This window comes from Peromyscus leucopus, chromosome 9 (assembly GCF_004664715.2).
Source record: "Peromyscus leucopus breed LL Stock chromosome 9, UCI_PerLeu_2.1, whole genome shotgun sequence".
Taxonomy (NCBI): domain Eukaryota; kingdom Metazoa; phylum Chordata; class Mammalia; order Rodentia; family Cricetidae; genus Peromyscus; species Peromyscus leucopus.
In genome coordinates this window covers 105737858-105757911 of record NC_051070.1, presented here as the reverse complement: position 1 = coordinate 105757911, position 20054 = coordinate 105737858, and the positions used below count along the sequence as shown (strand labels likewise).

At 49.6% G+C, this 20054-nt stretch overlaps 1 protein-coding gene across 2 annotated transcripts; it reads right to left on the bottom strand.

Moving 5' to 3' along the window:
* Nucleotides 1-4920: 4920 nt before the first annotated feature.
* Znf488 (zinc finger protein 488) lies at nt 4921-16231 on the bottom strand. 2 transcript variants are annotated; one of them, XM_037208713.1, is made up of 3 exons: nt 15986-16231; nt 12065-12395; nt 4921-7543 (listed from the first exon to the last, which is right to left on the bottom strand). In XM_037208713.1, the coding sequence occupies exon 3, from the start codon at nt 7311-7313 to the stop codon at nt 6324-6326; it is 990 nt and encodes a 329-aa protein (XP_037064608.1). In that variant the 5' UTR covers nt 7314-7543; nt 12065-12395; nt 15986-16231; the 3' UTR covers nt 4921-6323. The 2 variants fall into 2 exon arrangements, with proteins under 2 accessions (XP_037064608.1, XP_028734185.1); XM_028878352.2 differs by lacking the exon at nt 12065-12395.
* Between the last annotated feature and the right edge of the window lie 3823 nt (nt 16232-20054).

Genomic DNA, 20054 nt, shown 5'->3' with positions numbered 1-20054 from the left:
AGACGGACGGCAGTGCAGACCAACGGACAGCAGTGCAGACGGACGGCAGTGCAGACGGACGGCAGTGCAGACCATCGGCAGTGCAGACCGACGGCAGTGCAGACCGTCGGCAGTGCAGACCGTCGGCAGTGCAGACCGACGGCAGTGCAGACCGACGGCAGTGCAGACAGACGGCAGTGCAGACCGACAGATGGCAGTGCAGACCAACGGACGGCAGTGCAGACTGACGGCAGTGCAGACCGTCGGCAGTGCAGACCAACGGACGGCAGTGCAGACTGTCGGCAGTGCAGACTGACGGCAGTGCAGACCGACGGCAGTGCAGATGGACAGCAGTGCACACCGTCGGCAGTGCAGACCAACGGACGGCAGTGCAGACGGACGGCAGTGCAGACTGTCGGCAGTGCAGACGGACGGCAGTGCAGACGGACGGCAGTGCAGACCAACGGACGGCAGTGCAGACGGACAGCAGTGCAGACCGTCGGCAGTGCAGACGGACGGCAGTGCAGACCGACAACAGCAGCATCCTCAGGAGCAGCTCCCAGGTATGGCGTCAGCTGTGGGTCTGCCTAAGCCACCTATGTTTTCTACCCACTATCCAGCCAGATCTCTCGGGCTGCTCTTCTGAGACTGGACACAATCCAGGCTCCTTCCAGAAACCCCTTCTGTCTCCATCAGCCATATTGTTTTCTTTTAGAGACTAGTGCAGTCTGGAGCTGCTAGTGAGGGAATAGGCAAGACCTCAACCCACATCTGTTGGCCTGAAGATACCAATGTTCCTGTCACATGGTGCATAGTGTCCCCTGGGCCTGGAAAGAATGAAGTGGAAAGAAACCAATATTCTCTGCATAGTAGAACAAGTTAGCCTTCCTTATGTGAGCTTCTCATGGAACCTGCTTGGAGACAAGACTAAGTAAAAGAAACAAGGAACAATACATACACAGGTCCCAGAAGCTCTGTCTGTGCTTAGTACCACCAGCCCCACACTCTCCAGCCCCACCTGACCCAAGGCAGCTCCTGTCCCCAGTTCAGCATCTCGGACTCACCCTTACATTACTTCCAGACACCACCCTCTCTTGCTCCTCTGCCACACAGACAGCAGGGTCTGGCGAGTTAATATCTAACGTTACTCCAGATTGGCCCCATCTGTCGTTCTCTCCCTGGTCTTGAGGCCCTAGCTTGGTGCCTTTTGCCTCATCTGTGGGCTGCAAGGGGCTGATCTTACTGAAAGGCCTTGATCTCTGATGGCGTTCCTCTCAAGGGTCAGACTTACCTATCCCGTCCTGCAGATCAGGTGGAGAAGGAGCCTAAGAGTGTAAGCAGAAAGGGTGGGGCAACTCCCTTGACCTTTGTCGGGGGGTGCTGGAGTGCCCGAGATTCCAGCTGGTCCTAATAGTCCGGGTGTTCCCACCACCTGCACAGTTAGTGGATTATAAGAGCTCTGGAAGGACTCCAGCCTGGCTCTGGGCAAGACCTGCCTAAGGGGCTTCTGCTGTTCTCGACCAAAGCCAGCCTTGGGGTACAGAAAACGAACGCAGGCTTGTTAGATCCATCGCCTTCTGTTTGGTTGCCTCTCTCCCTGGGGCAAGTCTGGAGGATGCCGGGCCAGACACCGTGCAAGGGGTGACTGCAGAACAAAGAGCTCCAGAGAAGGTCCAGGGACTAGATATGAACAGCAGGGCTAGGGAGCTGGCACAGTCTTCACCCTGGCCGGGGTGTGACCGACAGGACCAAGGTGGGCAAGACAGAGGATGGCACTGTGTGGGCTAGAGTGCCATGCCCAGGTGCAGTTGGTCATCAGAGGAAAGGACTTGGACCTCCAAAGTCTTGCTGGAGTATGTATGGCCTGGCTCCCTGCAGCAGGCAGCATGAGGGATCCCATCCCCATTCAACCAGGAAGGTGAAGAGAGCATCTGGAGGTCCCCACAGAACCCCTACTGAGGCTAGGCCAGCACAGCAGAGGAGAAGCCCCTGGCCATCTCCTGTCTCACTCACCCTACAATGCCCAGGGTCACCGCCATTACCAGAATGAAAGGAAGCCAGGCATATTAAAGCCCACTCCTGGGCCAGCAAGCTCTCCAGGTCCCCACAGGAGGGCACTTAGCTACCACCTACTGGTTCCTGAGGGACTTAGCTGCTGCCACCTGGCCTGGGGACCTCAGCTCTGCTTTACAGACCAGTGACTGGTGCTGAAGATAGCCTCTTAACCTGAGGATCTTAGAACAGCAAGGGGACCAGACACCGGAGGTCCCCTGCCTCCAGCCCTGGAAAACACGTCATGGATAAAAGAGGGAAAGCTACATTTAAAGCCTCCTCCCTTCTCTTCCCACCCCTCATACAAAACGGATTTCTAAACATTTAAGGAATAACTTCCTGAAAGAGGGAGGGGCTTATCCTAGCAGATTCATATCTCATATACTATATGACCTTTAGGCCTGTCACAAGACTTGTAATAAGGAAAGTATAAAATGATGGGGATATGTGAAATCTCTGTCTGGAGAAGCAGCTTACAGAGGCCTCTGGGGAGTGCCATCCCTTCCCAGGGGGATGGAGGAGGCAAGGGCTGTAATTGGGCTTTTCGTATTTCCATCCTGTGCAGCACGTCTCTTCCAGGCTCATGAGGATAGGGGCCATGAGTGAGGTTAGAAGGGTGGGCCTGGTCCCTGCTGCCTTCAACAGCTGGAAGCCTATCAGACTTGGGGGTGGGCACCAGCTCATGGTTCTTTCTTTCTCCACACAGCAGGTCTATGCCACACTGTCCATGTCACTCCCTTTGCCAGAATGCAGCGAACGGAAGCCAGACATACCAGATCCCAGCCCTGGTCCAGGAAACCCTCCTCCAAGTCACCACAAGAAGGCATCCGTCTGCCTAGCTGTGTTTAAGCAGCAGTTGAGTTAGTAGACAAGTACTTTTCCACTGATTCCTGGCTTGCTGCTCTCTCTTTTAGCTTCTTTCAGGCCGGCTCTGGGGAGGCTTTCCCCAGGAAACCCACCCAAGCTCATGGCAGGGCCTGTCACCAAGGGGTGCCACCATGTCTGTGCTCTGGCCCCTTCATCTACATACATTTTTCTAATCATATACAGTCATTTGCATTTAGGACCCTTGACATAAAGATCCAGGAATCTGCAACAAGTTCAGAATTAGGACCTGGCATCATAGTGATTTTAATTGTTTCCAAGATGACAGTAAAAAGTAAACCTCAGTGATGGTCTAAATTCAGCACTATAAGCACTCGGGATATGAGTTGTTGGTAATTGTCTAGTAAGTTGATCTGAATTCAGCATGGCCTTCTTCAGCCTCATTTTCAAATTCTTTTTTTAAATTCTGGGCAGTGCTGGAGACTGAACCTGTGTCCCACACATGCTAGGCAAGCACCCTACTACTGAGTCATAACCCCTGGCCCCTGAGGACTTCTTAGAAGCCTTAGTTTTTCCAAGAATTATTTTTATTTTTATTTATAGATGTAGAAGTGGTTGTGCCACATGTGTGCAGGCACCCCTGAGGCCACAAGAGGGCACCAGATTCCCTGCAGCTGGAGTTCAGGGCAGTTGTGGCACTCGGCATTGGTGGGGTAACCCACCTTGGGTCCTCTGGAAGATCAGCAAGCACTGTTAACCACTGAGTCATCCCTACACCCCTAGAAGCAGTAACTGAACTGTGTATAGAAGGCGGCTGCCTGGTCTGTTCAGGCTACTATAACAAAATGCCATAGACTGGGTGGCTTATAGACAACAGGAATTTATTGTTCACAGTTCTGGAGAGTAAAAGAGGGACAGGTATCAGTGGACGGAATGCCTTATGTGAGGACCACCTCCTACTTCAGAGGTGGTTGTTTTTAGCCATGTCTTCAGAAAGAAAACGGGGAGCTGGCACTTCAGAATCTTCAAATGAATTTTGAGGAATGAAACTATCCAGGCTATTTTTTTTAATGAAAGAGATAACTCAGGAAGTCATGGTTTAAAGTGGCCTCTCCAGGAGGAACAAGTGACGTGGGAGAGGAAGACAGGAGAGGGGAGTTGACTTCCAGAGGAAGCCTGACAGCCCAGCATGCTTATTCTGAGGAACTGTGTCACCAACAAATTCTAAGTCATGGACGCCCGAACATCTTTGAGCTTGTAAATCTGAAGGGCTGCCACACAGCTGTGCTGGCATCAATTCTGAGCATCATCTGCACCTCATGACAGAAGCACTCCCCTTTCAGAGAGATGGCGTAGAAATCACGGGTCAATCCACTGCGCCGAAATAAGCGTGAACCTGCTTTTGACAGATGCCACCTCCTGCCCTCCTTGCCAACTCAAGAGTTGTCAGGAGCAAGGCCAGAGTCAGGCCGATCCTTCATTTGGTAACTTGTAATTTCTTTCAGCAGATAGGTGTTGAGTGCCTACTGTATGCCTGCTTCGTTCCAGACGATGGGAATACAGCAGGGACAACAGCAGAGCCCGAGTTCACTCCAGTGATGAGTGCTCCAGTGAACAGGACAAATCTATACACTGCCTAGTGTACAGGATGGAGAAAAGTGCTCAAGAGAAGAGTGGGGTGTGGGTGTGGGTGTCCGTGTGTGTGTGTGCATGTGTGTCTGTGTGTGTGAGTGTGCATGGGTGTGTGTCTGTGTTTGTGTGTGTCTGTGTGAATGTGCATGTGTGTCTGTGTCTGTGTGTGAGTGTGCATGTGTGTCTGTGTCTGTGTGTGTCTGTGTGTGTGTCTGTGTGTGAGTGTGCATGTGTGTCTGTGTCTGTGTGTGTCTGTGTGTGTGTCTGTGTGTGAGTGTGCATGTGTGTCTGTGTCTGTGTGTGTCTGTGTGTGTGTCTGTGTGTGAGTGTGCATGTGTGTCTGTGTCTGTGTGTGCATGTGTGTGTGTGTTTGTGTGTGTGTCTGTGTGTGAGTATGCATGGGTGTGTGCCTGTCTTTGTGTGTGTGTGTATGCAAGTGTGTGTCTATGTGTGTGCATGTGTGTGTGTCTGTGTCTGTATGTGTGTGCATGTGTATGTGTGTTTGAATCTGCACACAAGTAGCAAGGTTAAGTTGAAATGGACATGAGGAGACTAGGCCGGCCTCTAAGTTCCAATTCTTGAGTCATGCAGTATGCTCCGTGACCATGCTAGCTAAACAGACATGCAGCAGGCTGGAAGAGACATTAGCTCAGATCTGAGGGTCACTGAATTTTGTTCTTCCATCAATACTCTAGAGTAGTGGCCTTGGGAAAGTCAGTAACCTTCTCAAGTTGAAATTCTTCTGCAGTAGTATGAGAATTCACAGCCTATGTCCTCCAGTGCTGGGGCGGGGGGCATGGTATGACCAGAGGTAAAGTGCCTGCTGGGGACCTTATTCTTAGTTCCCTCCAGTTGTTCTTTCCTGCCCAGCTCAGGATCACAAGGAAGGATGGCACCTGGGAGTCATGCAGAATGAATGATGCATGTCTGTTTTCCTCTTCTCCCATATTCACAGTGCGAAGAGCCGGACAACAGGAGGGTTGATTGATGCCCCCACTCCCTCATTAGGGTTTCAGCCAGGCCGCTTTTCCACTTAGTCCCTTCAGGACCGGATGTAGGTTGTCCCAGAGAAGGTTAGGCTTGTGACCCAGGCGGAGTCCGGGAATCTAACTGAGCATTTCGGCTGCCATCTCTGCTCCCAGCTTCACTGTGTCCAGAGTATTGACCCAGCAGGAAAAGGACATAGATTTGAATGCAGCCTGAGCCATGTCTACCAAGCCAAGCTCTTCCTCAGCCTTGCTGCAGACTCATGGCAGAGAAACCCAGTACTTGTTCACCCCTGAGATTTCACAAATAATGTAGCTGACTAGCTCAAGCAGTGACTATGAACTTCATATGCTTAGTGCTCACATTCTACCAGGAAAATGAGCTGGCCACTTACCACACACCTTCCTCAAGATTGATGGCATTCATTAACCACCATTTTAAAATGAGAAAACTGAGGGTCAGCAAGTTAAAGGAACATGTCCAAGGTTGCGGCTCTTAGGCAAGAGAGCCCACCTTGAATGCAGGCTTCCTTACCAGCAAAGCCAACATCTTGTGCTCACATGCTTCCATGCAGGGCACTAGGAACAGAGCCAGGAACAGCCCCGTTCCCAGGATCATGGGTCCCCTTATCCCACGAGCGAAGCTCACCATTTTAATGCATGAATTTCCAGGAAAACACATCACAGGGGCTAGGACATGACAAATTATAACTGAGCTGTTCATCTCTGGGAAGCAAAGGGAACAACCTTGAAGACACCTGAGACAACCTTGTCAACAAAGGCCAGGAATCACCTGTGCCTCACCACTGAGCACCAGACACGATGGCCATCGGGTTTCTCCTTAGCCACCTACGAACTGTGTGAGGTCATGTGCCTGGAAAGATGGTGGCGCTCCCGGAAGTACTCATGGCAAATGGGGCAAGTGAGGACTTCCTCTCTCCGTTTCTTAGAATGCGGATCGGGGCCTACGTGCTCCCTTTTGTGATGGGACCGCATGTGGAAGACCAGGTCAGCCGTCAGACGAAAGGCAAGGTTGCACTTTGCACACCAGTTCTGGGTGGACAAGCCTGGGGAGGAGAGTGTGGGTGGCAAGAGAGCCCGAGAGGCTGTGGCAGAAGGTGGGGAGGATGTGGGTGCTTGCACCTGGGTGTGATCCAGCCATGGTGTGGGAGCCCCCTGGAAAGCATTGCAGAGTAGAATGTTCTGTGACAACGTGTGTAATCTCCAGAAATCACCCATGACCTTGAAAGTTGACAGCTGAGCCCAACAAGGGATGTCCACAGTGGTGATGAGTCCTGATAGCTGCCATGGGCCCTCTGCATTTCCACTGGCCAGAAACATGTGGGAGCGCCTGGGTTTCTCTGCTGGGCGCTTGGTCGGCTTGCTGAAAGCGCTTCTCTGCTCACTCCGGGCTGCACCCGGCCATACCGAGCACACTGTGCCATCAACTGAGGCTCTGGGGAGATCCAAGAGTGGCTGCTGAGTGCCGAGCTGGCCTTCTGGGTCCTCTGGCTTCCTCTTCTGGGCCTGAATATCCCCTGGCCTCTCCTGGAGACATGGCAGCTCTGTGCATGCCTTACAGGCCAGAGGCCTGTCCAGTTGAGGCTTGTTCAATGCTGTCGACAGACTCAGTTCAGGACAGGTCACATCTTGGCCACCCTTACCTGCAGCAGCTCCAGAGTCCAGGTTTGTCTTCCTGAGCAGCCCTGACTGGACCTGCTCGGGCGCCATGAGCCTCCATCTTTTCTCAGCTGAAGGACTCAGAGAAGCCCCTTTGCCCTCAGCCATGTGATCAGCAAGGCCTGACAGGCTAAGCAAGGTGGATGTTCCAGCAGCCATTCATCTAGAGGGCTTTGGAGGTCCAAAGGAGCAGTCTCTACCCCCAGGAGGAGCTATGAGACTGCAAAGTCCCCAGTGAAGCCTGGACTGGATGCCTTTGACCACTCTCTGCAGAAAAAGGGAGCAACAGTGAGCAACACTGGTCATTCAGTGTCCCGTGTAGGCTGACACCAGCCCAGCCCACTTTTTCCGGCTTTCCTTCGCTGTCTGTGAAGCGGGAGCAGGATCATCTGAGGAGAAAGAGAGAAAGGATGAGCTCGGAGAGTTTAGACTCGAGCAGTAGGTGTCTGCCAGAAAGAGCGCTGGAGCACTGGCACCAGATGAATGTGCCACGGCCCTGTGCAGGGAAAGGCAGGGAAGCCACAGAAACAGCTGCTGCGATTAACAAACCTAGCTCAGAACCACAGAAGCTGAAGAGGTAAGGAAGGGAGCCTGCTGTGAGGCAGAAAACAGGAGATCCTGGACACCTGCCCACAAGCTGACCCTGCAGTCAAGAAGAAGGTAGCATCAGCTCCTGCTCCAGGAGCTCTGTCTGGCCCTGACTGGTCCAGAGCCTGGGGGAAGCCACAGCACCGGGAGGAGGCATTTGGAAGGTTCATGGATCCGTTACTTGGCCCCTATGGCATGCCTTTCCTTCCGTTTCCGGCACTAGCAGCCCCTTGCTCCACATCACAACTCCAGCCTGCTTCCACTTGTGTTGATTCCTCTGGACCAATCTTGGATCTCTTATCCCCGCTTTCCCTACCCCACCCAAGCCTTGCACGGTCAGGCCGCCTTTCCCTGTGGACCCTAGTCCGGCTGAGACCACCCAGTGGCCACTGCTTAGTTTTATGCACTTTTCCCCCCTGCTCCAATCCCTGATAGGGAGTGCTTTTTGTGGAGTCCTTTGGGAGTCAGGGGCTTGATAGACAAGCCAGGGACAGTAGGAAGAAGGGTGGGCGTTTGTTGTGAAGCTTCAGGACTGCTCCATAGAGACCTCCCTTTCCCCTCACCTAGATCTGGCCGTCCTCTGAGTCCCAAAAGGAAAGCTGTCACAGGATCACAGTACAAGTAGAAGGGAGGAACATGGGTAGCACAGTGGGGCGCAGCAGCCGAGGACTAAAGCCCCAGAGTCCCGAGGGATGCCAGGGCAGGGTCTCGTGGACGTTCTTCCCACACTGTGGGAGCTAACCACCAAACACATGCTCAGAAGTGGCTCTTGCTCCCAATGGAGATTATAACTCAGCACCGTTTCCTTTGAGAGCTGCAGATCTCCCCTCGTGTGCAGATCTGAGGGTCCCTAAGGAGACTGCCCATCAAGCAAAGAAACGGCCTCCATCAGCACCCTGCCCTCCCCTGCCTTAGTCATCATATTGTCCAGCTGCAGCTCTAGGGACAGCCTGGGCAGGATGGGTGTCATTTCTACTCTGCTGATGTCTTAGGCCCAGAAGAAAGAGCCTTTGCCACTGTCTAACCCCAGAGGGCACCTAGGTAAGTCATACAGCAAGCAATCAGAAGGTACTATCTGGACCAAAAGGTTCCTAAACCAGCTAAAAGGAAGGGAAGATTATTGCTTCTCGGGACAATAGAGCAAACATCTGATCATTTTTGTACTCACCATCTTCCCAGTCAAGTCCAGTTTCCAGTGTGTTCCTGCTACCAGGGTTCTCCAGCGCTACTCAGTCCCTGTCTTTCTCCAGCCCAGGTCTCCAGCCACCCTTCTGAGGGTAGGACCTACTCTGCCCCACATCCTAATGAACTCCTTCTCTGAGCTGGCCAAAGCTGATGTTTGCTACTTCTATCCAAAGCACCGTGACTGTCTAGAAGTGACAACCCCACCCAACTCTGAGGGCTTGCCTCCAGGACTCTCAGGGAGGATGTCAACACAACACACACTCACATGTGCACATGTGTGAGCAAACACACACACACACAGGCCACGGTCCAGTGGCACCAGCAGCTCAGCATCATCCCTGCATCGGGGGACAGCCACTACCGGACCAGCAGAATATATATAAAGTGTCACCTGCCAGCTTGCCTTCCCTGACAATTCTAACGTGTTTGCACCCACATTAACAGTTTTGCTTGCTGGTTGGCAGGCTGATTTTAATTCTTGTTGTCAGGTGTGCTGGGCCACTTCAGGTACTGAGAGGGACAGACACAGGGGCTTCTGTAGGCGCAAGTGACCAGAGGGCTAGAGGAACACTTGGCAGGGTGGGTGTGGGCTGTGTCTGGCCCTTGCGTCCCCCTGAGGCACAGTCTACTCTCCACCTGGCCTTGCTCCTGTCTAGAGCTTGAGTCTCCCGGCTCGCCACTCACCAGACACACTCACTCTTGACTCGTCCTACACCTAAACCCACTCACTTCCCCTCTACCCATGTCAGCTGCCTACTCGTCCCAAACCACTGGGTATCCACCGGTGAAGCGGTTTCTGACTGTGCCTGGAGGTGCCGTGGTTTGGCAGGAACAGCACACTATGGGGGAAGCAATGTCATCAGCTCTCTGAGGGTGGCCTTCAGCACTTTCCTCTCTCCATTGGCCCAGCCATCTGGTTCTAAAACTAGGACACAGAACCTAGCCATCTCCTTCGCCAGTGCTGGCAGAACCACAGTGCTGACCCGACCAGCATTCTAGAGTTTTCATCACTGGAAGAACTTACCCTGAGCCAGAGGGACTCAGAAGTGACTAGGCTCCATCCTCACTGGGACTCAGGCTTCTTGGGCAGCTGCATCATCTCGCTGCCTTCCGCTTCCCTGTGCAGGGAGCACACAGCACATGCATCTCCCACCTGCCCCTTTCCTTCAGAAGTTCCCCAGAGAGATTCAACCAGCATCAGCTTTTTGAGGGAGTTAAAATATAGAAGTACCCAAAGTGCAGGAAAGGGGAGCCTCGGCACTGTCTCCTCTGACGAAAGCTTTTGAACAGCTGCTATGGCAAATAAAAAAAAAAAAAAAAAGCAAACAGTCCCCTCCTCTGATTGGTTCTGGGTCCCCAGGTCCCTCATCATACTGTGTGCTGATGGGACAAAATGGATCACCTCAACATCCTTTCTAAACCACAGCTTCAGGGGGGCTGCTTCTAACATCAGACATCATATTGCCCAGTGTTTTGAGTACAGAGGCGACAACAGCCACAGGATAACCCTGGGCAAAGCAGGCAGCCCCTCAGAGCCCCAGGTTTCTACTATGAAATGGGCTAAAAACATCTCCACAGTTCAGCCCTGATCTCCCAGATGTAACTAATTGGATAAATTGCTCCTCTCTTTCTCAATCAAATAATAGCAGGTCTGTTTGAATCCCCACCAGTGAGTTTCTATTCCATGAGCTCACACAGACGCACATACACAGTCACACAGGCACATTCGCACACACAAACACAATTTACACACACACAAACACACAAATACACATATACTTTCACACAAACACACACTAATACACATATGCTCCCACAAACATGTTCGTACACATTTATACGAACACTCCCACAATACACTAAAACACACAAGTTCTGTCTCTTCTCTAATCGCAGATAATTCTCAAGAGTCAGCTGGATCCAGGTAATGTTATACCCAAGGATGTTCAAGAACCTGCCTCAAAATTCCCTGATCTCACTGCACTCACTTCCAGCTCTGCAGAGGCCCCATGATGCCCCTTCATGGTCCAGGCATCATTGTCCAACCAGGGACAGCTCATCCCAGGAACCAGAACTTACAGTGACATGCAAGAAGATGTGACCACCCTCTTCTCAGGGACATGCAGGGCAGAAAGCTGGTCACCAGGATGCTTCATTATATAAAAAGTAAAGTGGTGATAATCTACTGTTTAAGTATGTATAGACAACTCTGTGCATTTAATTTCACTTAATTTTCACAAAACCTATGTAGTACATTGTGTTTCTCAATCCAACATTTATTGCCAACCTATCCCCATGTCATTTTGCTCAACTCCACAGGGCAGCATTTGATACCATGGTGAATCTGGAGAATGCCAGCTATTGAATTAGATAGCCTATCCAACCATATGCCCTATCAAAGCCATCAGCCCAATCCTTAATAAGGCGAGGGAGAAAAGGGGAAATGAATAAATGATAATGAGGAGAAAGAGAAAGGAGAAATGGAGCAGACAAAAGCAAACTAATAACTAAGCAGAGGACAGTACAAAGAAGAGTATGTATATATGTGTGACTTGTGTGTATGTGCTTATAGGAGAGTGTACAAGTACTAGAGTGTGCATTTGTCTGTATGTGTCTTTGTATATGGTTGTGTGCATGTGTATGTGTACATGTGGAATCATGGCCTGCCTCCCTGAGACTACCTCTGGCTCATAAATCAGCATTGCTTGGGGTTAATCGAGCAGGCAAGTGCATGGGATTTCCTATAAGGCCCATCTCAGGTCCTACTCCCACGTCTATCCTCCATGAAAACTGCCAGATGGAAGCCTCTCAAGATGGAATGTAGTGTGAGGCTGCTATGGCTTGCTCCTACAGAAACGCTGCTGCCTCCGTGCACTCTGTAGGGACTCACAGCCCTCGCTTTAAACACCAGCATCTTTCCCAGGGCCAAAGTTAGGCTTCCAGGTCTCATCCCGCTGCATCTGCATCCCTCATCCCTGGGCCCCCCAGATGGCCACCACAGGTGTGGGAGCTCCTCTCCAAGCCACTCCACATCCCAAACACAGAGTTCTGTGGGTCAGAAGCCGACCAATCACACAGCACACAGCACTTTTTCCTTCTCACCTGCACCCCACCACCCTGTGTGCCTGTGGACTCACCCCCTGTGCAGCTGTTTTCTGGACAAACTGGAACTGCGCCTTCCCCTTTCTCCTCCCACAGACACAGCTGCCCTAGGCAGTGATGGGTCTGTGCAGTCCTTGTTCCTTGCTCTGGTCCCCACATGAAAAGACTCTTTGTTGTTCTGGGCTGTCCTCAATGGCCTCAGTTCATCCTGGGCTCTCCATCCTGACTCTCTTTGTGGGTCCTTGTCACTCCATCATTGTATGTGTTCCACTAAAAGGCTTTTCTTATCATCCTTGGCTCTTTTCACCACAAGGCACCCCTCTGAATTGCACAAACGTGGTTCAGAACTACTCCATGTTCTTCTATCTGAAAAAAAAAAAAAAATAGAAGAAATTCCAAGACCCTCCCACCATCCTCAGAGACCTCAGATCATGTGATGATCCTATCATCCGGAGTGCTTTCTGACACCAGGATCCTCCAATCAACAAGACAGACATCTTCCCATGGCCCCTCTTCCCTGCCATAGCAGATACTTCTCCCCGTAGCTCCTGTCAGGGTACTGCTGCTGACCAACACAGCAAGTGCTACATTCGGAGAGATCAATCTCTTCCCAGTCTTGTGATTCCTGCTTGAATACAAACTATAGACTCATCATTCCAATGTCTAAGAGGCGCTGGTTACATTCTCCCATTCACCCTTGCTGTTCCAGTGAATGGAGCCCCACATTCATATCATAAAGGTCAAGTGTATGGGTTCTATGGACCGAAAACCTGGATTCCATCATTCTTTGCCATTATCCACACTCGGACCTCTATTTTCCTATCTGTAAAAGGGAGCATTTGGGCACTCCATCTCACCGTATTGTCCTAAAGATTGGTTAGATCAGCATGTCTAAAGTGCCAAGGAACCTGGCTCAGGACTCAGTTTGAAGACAAACTGTTGTCATGCTTATCACAAAGGGACAGTCACCTCATGGCCAACTTTCCATGACTTGTGAACTCAAAGAACAAGCACGCAATGGTGCTAAATGAATAATCAAGTAGCCAGGTCATTTCTTTCCTTTTTTTCCTGTATACAGACAATAAGATCTTATTAAACAACTGGATGCCTCAGAGTTCTGAAGTCCTCTTAACACTGTATCAATTCCTGTGGATCTGAGTTGCAGTTCAGAATCAAGTTCTGCTCCATGACACCATAATACCTGCTAGATTGTATCCTGTATTTGCTTTTCTTCTCAGTTGAAACAAAACAAGGCATAAAACACTCCCAGTGTATCTAGTCTTTTCGCATCCCTAGACTCTGAAGTTTTCCCAGACCCTTTTGGAAGATTCCAGAATACAATCATGCATTAACACCTTCTGTATAAGAATGATAACCACTTGAGTTTTTCTGTGGGGAATGTTCATATTTCTAGGCATTTCCTAGTTCTGGAATATTAGAAACACTGGAAACATAAAAGCTTTCCAGGCTTTCATAGAGAAGCAGAGCTTTTAAGTGGGCGTCCTAACCAGTTCCTAGAGGTTTTATGTCCAGCTAAAGCTCCAGTCTTCTAGACCAAAACTGTTTGAATGCAAACAAAGCTGGTTCCCAGGACTACAGTAAGGCTACACTTAGTACTAACCCAGCTTGGCCATGTGGACCCACATAAAGGTAGATGACATATCCTCACCCTTCCATCCCCAGGAATTTTCAGAAACAGAGCCAATGAACTCAGAGGGCTAAAACAGTGCTTCATAGGGGCTCTACTAGGTGGATTCAGGGTTAGCTATGGCCAAAGATGGCCAGGACACTAGAGCAAGAAGCCATGCTCCAATAAGCATCATTAACCAGCCAATAAGTAGTGTTATCTGGGGTGATATTTCTGCTAGAACCTGTGGGGTTGAATTGGCCCCAAGGACTCAGATCCAAGACATAGCTTGCATTGCAGTTTCAGCCTAGCCACTCACTAGGCACATAACCCAGGAGAACCACTCAGGATGTTAATCACATTATAAATAAAACTGGAATAGTGATTTTTAGTTCAGGGTGCTTCTAATTGGACTAAACAGGGTGTGTGTAACATCTCAATAAAGGAAGCTCTTGTTCTTGGTACTATCAGAAAGGAAGAGCAGGTGCCCCACCCTAGCCAGGGTTTCACCTCCAGGGCAGCATTTACAGGATAAAGTACATGGCTTATCTACCAGGCTGTTCAACAGAGACTCTTTTATACTCAAGCAGTAGCATCATCTAAAGAGAGAAGGGCTGTGACATTTTTATAAAGATACAGACTGTGTAATGAAGGAAAATAAAATTTAAAACATTGAAACTCAAGACTTTGCTTCGTATACTTTCTTAGCGGCTTATCTGTTTTAAATATGAGCCACCAGCTCCTGGATTTCTGAAGAAGAAATTTGCCAAACAAAACTGCCATGCAATTCTAAATCAGCTGAGAAGCATCCCTTTGAGGAGCGCCATTACTGGTTCTGACTCACTGGAGCCAGTGTTTGGATGACTCACAGGACAATTGAGCTCTCCAGTGCAGAGCACAGTCTCCAAACCCCAGCTCCCAGCACATGCGTATTAACCGTTCAGAATTCCTTACTATAGCATTGCAAACTCTTCAACTAACCACACCGCAACCCTCATTGACCAGCTGCTATTTCTGCTCACTTATTGACAAGCTTCCTTTTCTGCATCCGTGAAAAGTTAAGCTGGCAGAATTATCATTAAAGGCACAATAAACTACAAGGTCAATTTAAATTGTTCCAAAGAAGACAAGGCTGCAAACTTTAATTGGTGATTAACATCTTCGAAAACAAGCAAGTTAGTGTATGTTTTGTATGTGTTTTTAAATATAAAGACAGATCATAAATATCATTAAACATGAAATTGTGTCTTTGTCAAGACTAAATCTTTAACAAAGCAATAAACATCGCTTCAGTAGACCTGCTGTACCTGGTTCCCTAACAATTTAAGCAGGCTGGCTTTCCTAGATTTCTTCTCTTTAAAATGTATCTAAGGTAATCTTTGAGGGTAACATGAAATATTTGTTCTTCAACCTCATGTAGACAAAAACATACCCAGCCCTGAGCTCCCATTGTCTTCCTACAATCCAGCCTGGAACACCACCCCCTCTGTGCCCCAGAACCTGACAGCACAGCTTGCCCAGAATGCACGCATGGTTGGACCTGTCCCCTAAATGCTACTCCAAGGATCGGCTTTCCTGGTGTGCTGTCTGTACCTATTAGAGAAGAAAATGATGTCAAGACAGGGACACAGCATCTCATCAAAACCAGGTATTTTCTTTCTGCTCACCCAGAAAACTCGGACATTTACGTATTTTTCCACAACAGGCATTGAGTTACATTTCCAGATCTTTGTAAATATTTGTTGGAGAACACATCTGGGATCGATCTGGTCATGGTTCTTACCATGGCACTCAGCACAAGCCCTGTTGAGAATAATAGAGTATAGAGATCTCTCTCTCTCTCTCTCTCTCTCTCTCTCTCTCTCTCTCTCTCTCTCTCTCTCTCTCTCTCTCTCACACACACACACACACACACACACACACACACACACACACGTAGACAGACACACAAGTCAGTCTAGGAGAAAAACCAGACAGAATTGTATGCAAAAAAGAAGTGGGAGCAGCGGGAAGAAAAGAGGAGGAAGAGAAGATTTAAAAAAAAAAAAAAAGGAAAGAAAACGGGAGTGCAAGGAGGAATCGCCATTAAAGATGATCCCTACAAGAAAAAGAAAGTGAGAGGAGAGAGGCAGACAAGAGGATGGGCCCCCAGAGAGTGGACTGGACTGGAGAAAGATGTAGGAGCTGGCACAGGGGGGAGGGAAATCCCGCCCTCAGAGCTAAGGCAGACTTGAGAATTCTACCCGGGAAAAGGCCACAGGAAGGAGAAGCATCTGTCTCCCTCTCCTGCTCGCCAGTCTATCCAGTAGGACCGCGGGGCGCGTCTCACCTGGGCTCTCCGCAGCATCAGCGAGGCCGGCGGGTACCAGCTGCTGGGCGGCTAGCCTGCGCGGCTGAACTTGGCTGCGGAAGGAGCCCACGGGAGTCCAGGCCCCGCCTCGGGGGCGGGACCTTCAGGTCCCTAGCCCACAGGGTCCCCACCCCTGGCCCTTCTAGGCTGAGGAGGCACCAGGGACCTAGATCCCAAGTTCCACTCCGCCGAGCCCACGGCTCCCACCTCGCCCGCAGGCTCGGGAGCCTGACTGGCAGCCAGGAGCTCCAGGCTCAGTCCTGCTGTGTTTGGAAGTGATGTCTTCTGTCACCTCTGAGCTGTTGCACAGTGTACTTCAACGTCTGGGCTCTTGAACCCTCCTGGCCCTGACCGCGGTGGCAGTTTGGTGGCGTGCAGGCTGTCTGAGATGCCCAAGGACCCCTGTCTGCGCTCAAATCGCTTTCCCCTAACCTCCGGGAAAGTCGCCTGAGCGGCAGCTGCGGTTTCACTGGGCCCTCCTGGCCTTCACTGGAGGACCAGGGGCCTCCCTGCCTTTCCAAGTTGTGGATGGCAGCAAGGTCCCTGCCTGTCATCAATCAGCAGGTGTCCTCTAAATAAGGAGGGTAGAGTGAGGCAGAGTGAGGGTCCCTGTGAGAGAGATGGCTGAGAATGGGTGCCCACAAGGCCATGTCCTGCAGGACCGGGGATTTTTCAGGGAAGATGGGGTAGAGCGGAGGCAGGGTGGTACTCGGGCAGTTGCAACACTTGTGTGTGGGTGGGCGCTACTGTTTGAACGTCGGTTGCTAATCATCTGGAAGTGGGTAGGGAAAGGAGACTCCTTCCCGGCTGAAAAGAAAACCCACCCAGCTCCCCAGCTGCTTCTCTCACTCATTCATTGATACAATTGTTCTGAGGCCAATGGGGATCCAGGACGCAAAGAGATAAACAGAGGACTCTCTGGAGCCTTTCCCCGGGTTTGGGGAGTCTGTTACCAAAGTAAATGGGAGGTGGGTAAGGTTGGAGCTGCACATCCCTCAGAATCATGGGGCTTAGTCAATGATTTATTGCTGTGAAGAGACATCGTAACCACGGCCATGCTTAAAAAGGAAAACATTTAGTTGGGGGCTTTCTTATAGTTTCAGAGGTTTAGCCCATTATTATCATAGAGGGGAGTATGGTGGCATGCAGGCAGGTGCTGGAGCAGTAGCTGAGAGCTACATCCTGGTCCTCAGGCAGAGAGATAGGCTCTGAGCTTGGCATGAGCTTTTGAAATCTCAAAGCCCACCCCCAAAGACATACTTCCTCCAACAAGGCCATACCTCCTAATTCTTCTAATGCTTTCAAATAGTTCTACTCCCTGGTGACTAAGCATTCACATATATGACCCTATGGGAGTCATTCTTATTTAAACCACCACAGTGATGTTCCCACAGCACATTTTATTTGTTAATAGAAAGGAGAATAAAAATTAGGCATTTGACCAGAGCTCCAAGCACCCACACAGGCAATCATCAAGGTCAGAGAAATACATTTTAGAAGCTACTAAGCTCAAAGCATGGATTACCCAGGAAACATTGACTGTCAACTAGCCACACATTGCTCATGAACATCATCAGGCTGTAAGATCTTCGGGTGCCTTGGAAAACAATATACATACTTACAATTCGTGTCCACCTGCAGTACTGCTCAGGAGTGAGCACAAAATGAAGATATCTTCAGGGGTGCAAAGCCACCAGTGTCGGTGAAAAAGCTAAGGAGTGCAAAGGAGCTGAAAACATGCTAAGCTGGGTGAATGATACACATCAGCACCAATTTGTAAAGTTCTTTGAAAGGGAAGGAGGGAAGGAAAAAGGACTGGAGAAGAAGAAATAGGGTTCTGGCTGCAAGAACATTGTGACCAGGACAGAAGGGAATCTCAAGTTACCAGCATGGGCCCACTTCCAGATTGCTGGGCCCAGCAGCCATTGGCTAGTAGCAGCCTGGGAGGTGATCTCCTTGATGGGGACGTGTCATAGAGTATGGGAACGGGGTAGGTTCTAGTAATACTCCATTCCAGTTACACACACACACACACACACACACACACACACACACACACACAGGGGAGGTCCAAATGGTGACATTAAATCACACACACACACACACACACACACACACACACACACACACAGGGAGAGAGAGAGATCTGAATGGTGACATTAAAGGACACACACACACAGGTGGGGGGAGAGAGAGATCTGAATGGTGACACTAAATGACACACACACACACACACACACACACACACACACACACACAAGGGAGGTCCAAATGGTGACATTGAACGACACACTCAGAATGGCAGGTAAACTCATTTCGTCGAGCTGCATACACTTAGAAGACACAGACCTAATAAGAACAAGCAAAATTAAAACAAGAAGGGGTCATAAATGATACCCAGGGCAGGGATGGCGGGCAGACCAAAAGAAATCATCTTCAACACCGGAAATAGTTCTTAGGGCTAAAGAGAACAAGTTCCCAATGAAAAGGCTTCATTAACCAAGAAAACAACAAACATTCTAAACATGTATGCATCCATAAATAAAACAAATTATATCTAGAAAGGGGTATTTTTTATCGAATCCTCTATTACACTGAGGAACGTCAATATAACATGTGCCAAATTTTAGAAGATTTAAACAGCAAAACAATTACTAAGCTCTATTCAATGGCATTCCCCCAAATCATGTGTTAAGATAAATGCCAAAAAAAAAAAAAACTTAAAATAAAAAGTACTATACAAGTGTACAAGTCAGGTTCTTTGATCATAAATGCAATTAATGTGGAAATAAATGGCAAACAGAATGTTAAATACACACACACACACACACACACACACAATTGAAAGCTTTAATCCACACATATAATTATGTGTCTTAGGAAAAAAATCACTCAAAACAACACACACCATAATTTTAAATATTCTATGAAAGAAGAAATGGGATTTGTAACCCAAAAAGTTTGTGTTAACTGAAAAGGAAATAAATGAGCTAGAAATCTAACCAAATATATTAGAAAACGAATAGCAAAATAAATCTCAAGAAACTCAAAAGGAGTGATTTGAAAAGAACCATATATGTTAAAAAAAAAAAAAAAAAAAAAAACCAAAGGTACAGTAGATCTTTACAGCCTGGACTCCAGAAGTTTCTATCATTGCAAAGGTCCAAGGCAGAGCTAACACCAATAGACACAGGGCAGAAGCCATGTCAGATCACCAAGACCTTCATTTTGTCCCAGACAAGCAAATGCCTGCCCAGTCCAGCCTCCAGATGACTCTTGGGGAGCAATAGTTGCTCTCCTTGTCACTGTACCATCATCACAGAAACTCAGGGACCCCCAGTTTCTACAGAACAGGTCGGACCAGTGTGATGAGACCCCATATCACAGCCCTGTGTGGCTGACTGACTTCCTGAAGGCAAGGAGGCCACTGTAGGGCTTCTGGGTGCTGTACATTGTCCTGGCCCCATCTGGGTCTTTGATACTGCTCAGCCCACTGTCTGCCAGGGACTGTCTTCTCAGCCCTCTGGGCAGCCCACCAGGGCCTACACAGAGACTGCCAATGCCGCTGTGGTTTCTCCCTGCTGCTCAGAGCATCTTGCCTTTGCTGCCCTAAGCATTTGATTGCTTCCTGTCCCAACAGGAGCCTAATCTGTCTAGGTGTAGAGCTGGGTAGACTGGACTGACTGACCCTTAGGCCCTTCCTGGCTTTCAAGGGAGGGAATGTAAACTGGATTTGAAAGAGTGGCCTGGATGTTTTCCTTCCTGGGCAAGCTGAACCACAGCAGTAGTGCAGTCAATAGAAGGTTAAGGAAGTCCTGGCTGGCCTCCGAGAACTTTCTTCCCCTGCGTCAGCATCCGCCCAACACCCCAGGCTGTTGGTGTCCTGGGCAGGGTGCACACAGGATGCTGAAGGCATCTGTTGTGACAAGACAGAGGCTTTCTGGTCAGGTCTCCTTTGGCTACCCTTGGTGTACAGAGCTCTCACCTTTCTCCTTCTTGGAAATCATGGTCCTAGGCTTCAGCTCCCAAGCCAGGCCAGCAATCTTCC